The following is a 5,497-nucleotide window of genomic DNA, read 5'->3' on the forward strand; positions in this document are numbered from 1 at the left end:
GTGGAATCCAGGATCCGTCTGTTTACTGCAGTCGTAGCCTTGCCAAACCAAATGCCGGCTGCATACGTAATCACAGGGATGAAGATAGCCTTGTAATACAACGAGAGGGTTCGCTTGCTGAGACCCCAGTCCCGACGGGATATCCTAGCAACCATGGCAGTATAGTTTCTCACTTTGGTTCTGATGTATTTGAGATGAGCTTGGAAGGAGAGTTTTCTATCTAGTACTATGCCAAGATATTTCAGTTGCTCTGACAACTTTATGGTCTTGTTTCCAATTTTAATCTGTGGTGGTCTTGTAATACAGAGAGTTCCTTTAAGAAGCAGAGAGTTTGTTTTTGATGGTGATATGGTCAAGCAGTGTGTTTTTTCCCAGTCCTGGAGGATTTGGAGTGCATGGTTTGCCAAGGTCTCAAGCTGGGCCCTGGAATTTGCAGTCACCATCAGGATGAGGTCATCAGCAAAGGCTTGTGAACGAATCTCCCCGAGGTCAAGGCATAGAAATTCGTCCATCACCATGTTCCATAAGGTCGGCCCCAGGACCGAGCCCTGGGGGCAGCCACGGTGTATCCGTCTTGTGAGTTTCTGATAAGGTGCATTTACTGTGATTACCCTATTTGAGAGGTAGCTTTTGATGATATTGAACAAATTGTCCGGTACATTTGCTTGCCTGAGTCTGTGGAGGACGCTCGGCCACCAAAGGGTGTCAAAAGCTCCCGCGAAACCAATTGTAATCATCAGGAAGTATTTTCTGTCTGCTTGGCGGGCCTCAGTGAGCAGTGCCTATAGAGCATCAACCGTGGAACGCCCTGATCTGAAACCATATTGGTTTGGAGATATTAGGTTTGCTTTCTCATAGTGGCTTTGGATCCGTACATGGAGGAGACGCTCTAGGAGCTTGCTGCATACGGACAATAGGGCTATGGGCCTGTACGAACTTGGTAGATGTGGTGGTTTTGTCGGATTTTTAAGGATAAGTTTCATATTTGCAACTTTCCAGTCATCAGGGAAGGTGCTAGTGTGTAGGCAGAGATTGAATAGGTGCAGCAATAGCTCCGGGGAAAGCTCCACAACCTTCTTCACAATCTCAGGCTCGAACAAGTCAGGCCCTGGACATTTTTTCCCTTTGATAAGAGCTGCTGCGGCTAGGGGTTCTTCCTGTGTGAACTGCGGTTCAACTTGTCCAGTCCAATAGGTTTCATTTTCTCTGCAGATCTCATGCTGCTCAATTGTTGTTGGATTAATGTTTGGAGGAAAAACGTTGTTTAGGATGTTTGAGACTGAGTCCCTCCAGGTGGTGGTTAGGTTTCCCTGCGGGGTTTCTGTAGCGGTGTTCACTTCACCCCTGGGGAGTTTGTTTGTGGTGATTCTGTACACCACCCCCCAGGGGTCAGAATTTCCCGTGTAAGGGACAAGTTGCTCCCAGGATTGCTGCTTTGATTTCTTTATTCTTTCCGTATACATGTTTCTTGCTGTTCGATATACTTGTTTAAGTTCTTCGACCTCCACATCAGGCCAAGATCTTCTCGCCCTTTGGAACGCTTTTCGTTTGGCTTGTACCTCCTTTCTCATCCTTCGAAGCTCCTCATTCCACCAGGGCACCGCTCCCGGAGAAGGTTTTTTCCTTTTAATTGTGGCATTGCAGACTTGTGTTAATAGGGTGGTAATCTCTTTTTGAAGAAGGTTTGGATTTTGAGTTTGCCTGAGTTTCTGCTGCTGTTTTCCCACCATTTCCAGCAGGGCACCCCTGAACGTGTCCCAGTTTGTTTTTTCTATTGCATATCTATGTTGCATTACTCTGGAAATTGGTTGTCTATTACAGTTTTTTGTGATCCTGAATGTAATGGCTCGGTGGTCTGAGGTCGTCCAATCATCTTGGACCTTCCAGTCGAAGATATAGCTGGCTGTGTTTCTTGTAGCAAGAGAAATGTCAATGGTGGCTTCCCAAAGGGTGCTGCTGAAAGTGGGGAGGTTGTTTGGCTGATTGAGGATTCCGAAAGGGGAGTTACCCAGGTAGTTCTCCAGTCTTTGGCCGTTTGTTGCTCCTCGACGGTCTGGTGTTGTGCTGTACCACGCGGGAGACCTGCAGTTTACATCTGCCCCAACGATAATTCTCCCTCCAGGAAGAGTATTTAGTACACTTTGAAGGTATCTTATAGCCCTGATAATATCTTCTCCTGGACGGCAGTATAGGGCAACGACATAAAAGTTTCCAAGCGCTGTAATAATGTGGGCACATACGGCCCAGGCTGTGCAAAGTTGTGTTATCTTTGTGGCTGTGATGTCAGGGTTTCTTACAGCTATTGCACTTAACCAGCAGCGAAGGGAGCCGAGGGAAAGGTTTTAATTACTTCTGTATTAATAGTAGTAGTAGTAGTAGTAGTAGTAGTAGTAGTGGCACATGATGCAAGAAAGCAAGTGTAGGAGCTTATGCAGCATCAGCCAAAAAAAAAAAAAAAAAAAATCACACCATACCCTCCAATTGCCTGTCCAGTTCCTCCTTAAATTTATTTAACCTATCAACTTCCACAACGACAGATGGAAGTTTGTTCCAGCAATTAACCATCCGCTGGCTAAAGGCAAATTTCTGCACATCTATTCTACATCTGTCCTTTCTTAATTTGAACTTATGTCCCCGTAGGTTCGTATTCTGAACAAGTGGGAGGATCCCATCAGAATTCAGCGTGCTCAACCCATTCAAGGCCTTATAGACCTCAATCAGATCACCGCGCAGGTGCCTAGTCTCCAGCCACTGCAATTTGCAGAACTTAAGCCTCTCTTGGTAAGAGGATCCCTTCATTCCCCTCACCAATCGTGTTGCTCTTCTCTGTACACGCTCAAGCAAATCTACATCCTTCCTAAAATGAGGCCTCCAGACCTGTACGCAGGTACTCAAGGCGTGGCCTGACCATTGCCTTATACAGAGGGACAATCACCTCCTTTTCCCTGCTAGCAAAATTCCTATATATCATTGACAAAACCCCATGACCCGCCCTAGCAGCCTGTCTGCATTGCTCAGAAAACTTCATATCTGACTGCACAATTACTCCCAGGTCTTTTTCATTTTCTACCACCTTAAGTGTAGTACCACACAGTTGGTACGTTTCTCTGGGGTTACTTCTACCCATATGCAGTACTTTGCATTTGTCAAGGTTGAACTTCAGTTGCCACTTCTTAGCCCATCTGCCCAAATTATATAGATCCTGTTGCAGTAGCACACTGCCATTACTGTCATTAACAACCCTGCCAACCTTTGTGTCATCTGCAAACTTCGACATTAAGCCTGATATACCTTCATCAATATCATTGATAAATACACAAAACAACAGTGGACCCAACACCGAACCCTGTGGGACTCCACTAATAACATTAGTCCACGAAGAGCAGCACCCATTGATTACCACCCTCTGTCTTCTCCTTAATCTTTAGAAGAAGTAATCTTTACTTCTTCTCTCTAACAGTTTTGGCGAAATATTCGCCACGGGTTTCTAGTTTTTAAATAATCTAATAAAAGTCAACGAACGCAATGTTTAGCGTTTCCTTCCGAATTCATGATGAAATATTAATAAAATAAATACATATATATATCCAGGTGGCGTTGGAGTGGTACCGAGTTGGCTCTGGATGTTAGGTTTTGTTTTGGTTTGTGATTGACTGTAATAAAGCTTCTTTTTTTTTTTTTATTTACCCCCTTTTTCTTTATTTGTTGAGCGATAAATAAACTATGAAAATGGAATCTCCTAGAAAGACAGCAGACAGCAGTATTAATTCCCCCAAAACTGTACCTGATGGTATTGATGAGTCTGACAGTCATAAGTGTGATAATGGTGAGGTTATTGCTAACATTCCGACAGATATTTTAGATGATCTGAGTAGCCGTTTTATTATTAACGTTCCTGAAGAAGAGAAGGCAGAACATGTAAGGATATGCTTTCAAATAGAGTTAGCACATTGGTTTTATCTGGATTTTTACTGTGCAGAAAATAATCAACTTCCTCAGTGTACGATGAAAGAGTTCACCCATTTAATTTTCAGCCATATTCCATTCCTTCGCCAATATGCTGAAAGTACAAATGATATATTAGAAACATGGAAAGAATATAAAATGGCAGTTCCTACTTACGGTGCAATTTTACTGGATAAAGAAATGGAAAATGTCGTATTAGTCCAAGGATACTGGGCTCGGGCCAGTTGGGGATTTCCAAAAGGAAAGGTTAATGAAGAAGAGCAGCCGCATGATTGTGCAGTTCGAGAAGTTCTGGAAGAAACCGGATTTGATATTACCAGATTAATTGATAGAAATAAATATATAGAAAATTATATAAACGACCAGCTAATTCGCCTATATATTATTACTGGAATACCTAAGGATACAAAATTTCATCCTAAAACTAGAAAAGAAATAAAAAGTATTGATTGGTTTAGGATTGCAGACCTGCCAGCCAACAGAAAAGATCAAGCCCCTAGAACACATCTTGGATTAGGACCAAATGCATTTTTTATGGTCATACCATTTGTGAGACCACTTCGTAAGTGGATTGCAAACAGAACAAAAACTCCACAGACAACCCCGAACAACAATGTACAAATCCATCAGCGAAATGTGGATTCCCAGAAAGGCAGACAAAAACAGCAGCAACTGTTTGCTCAGATAGCTCAGAGTGAGTTTGAAGATTATTTACGTAATAAAGATAGTCGACCTACAAAAGTGCAAAGTGCTCAGGCCCCTGACCATCATGTACATAAAGAAGGTAGACTCTCAAAAGTAAATACCTTACCTCCACGATTATTAAGGCAGCAACTTCAGAGACGTGGGCTTGATTGTGAAACTTCACCAGAATTAACATATTTACGTGAAAAGAGTCCAAATTCAGCATTCAGGCCATCACCGAGCTATTTTGGAAAATTTTCCAACAGAGCAGAGCCAAGAGTGAATGGTACAGGTTTTTCTAGGATGGGAATTCATGTTAAACAGTCTCTTGGAATTAAGTTCCAAGAAAGCAAGAATGAAGAGCTCAAAAGAAATGATGCCAAAGTTTCAGACTTTCCAATTTCATCCCATATCTGGAAAAATTTCTTTCTTGATCAAAAAGCTTTAAATTCTTGTTTCTATTTGAACAAAAATGGTGAAGCAGCATAAGTTTCTTTATTTTTTTCCCCTCTCTATTTTTAATTACTATTAATTTCATACTCATTTCTAGCAGGTGTCATTTACAAAACTTGACAGACGAATTTGTAGTATATTTGAAAATATATTTGACGAACTAGTTTCATAGAGGTGGGGGCGAAGTGTTGATTTTATTTCTGCTATGTTACAATTAAAAGATATATGTTATGTGGATATTTTGATAACTTTTTATATTGAATAATGATATAGTAATTTATGTTGACATTTTATTGTACATGACTGTCTTATTTATATTTACATTTTAATTTGTTTGTGATGTATAATTTTTCATTTAAAATATTTTGGCTTTAACATAGCAAATTTAAGTATG

The 5,497-nt window shown here is 41.3% G+C and overlaps 1 protein-coding gene across 1 annotated transcript; it reads left to right on the plus strand.

Annotated features, from left to right (window-relative positions):
• The first annotated feature begins 3,729 nt into the window (after positions 1-3,729).
• Positions 3,730-5,139, plus strand: DCP2 (decapping mRNA 2). The gene has a single exon (XM_090380146.1). It carries the CDS (start codon positions 3,730-3,732, stop codon positions 5,137-5,139), a length of 1,410 nt encoding a protein of 469 aa, XP_090236272.1.
• Positions 5,140-5,497: the final 358 nt, after the last annotated feature.

The sequence above is a fragment of the Mastigoproctus giganteus genome, chromosome 8 (assembly GCF_048544385.1).
Source record: "Mastigoproctus giganteus isolate SK-2022 chromosome 8, ASM4854438v1, whole genome shotgun sequence".
Lineage (NCBI taxonomy): Eukaryota > Metazoa > Arthropoda > Arachnida > Uropygi > Thelyphonidae > Mastigoproctus > Mastigoproctus giganteus.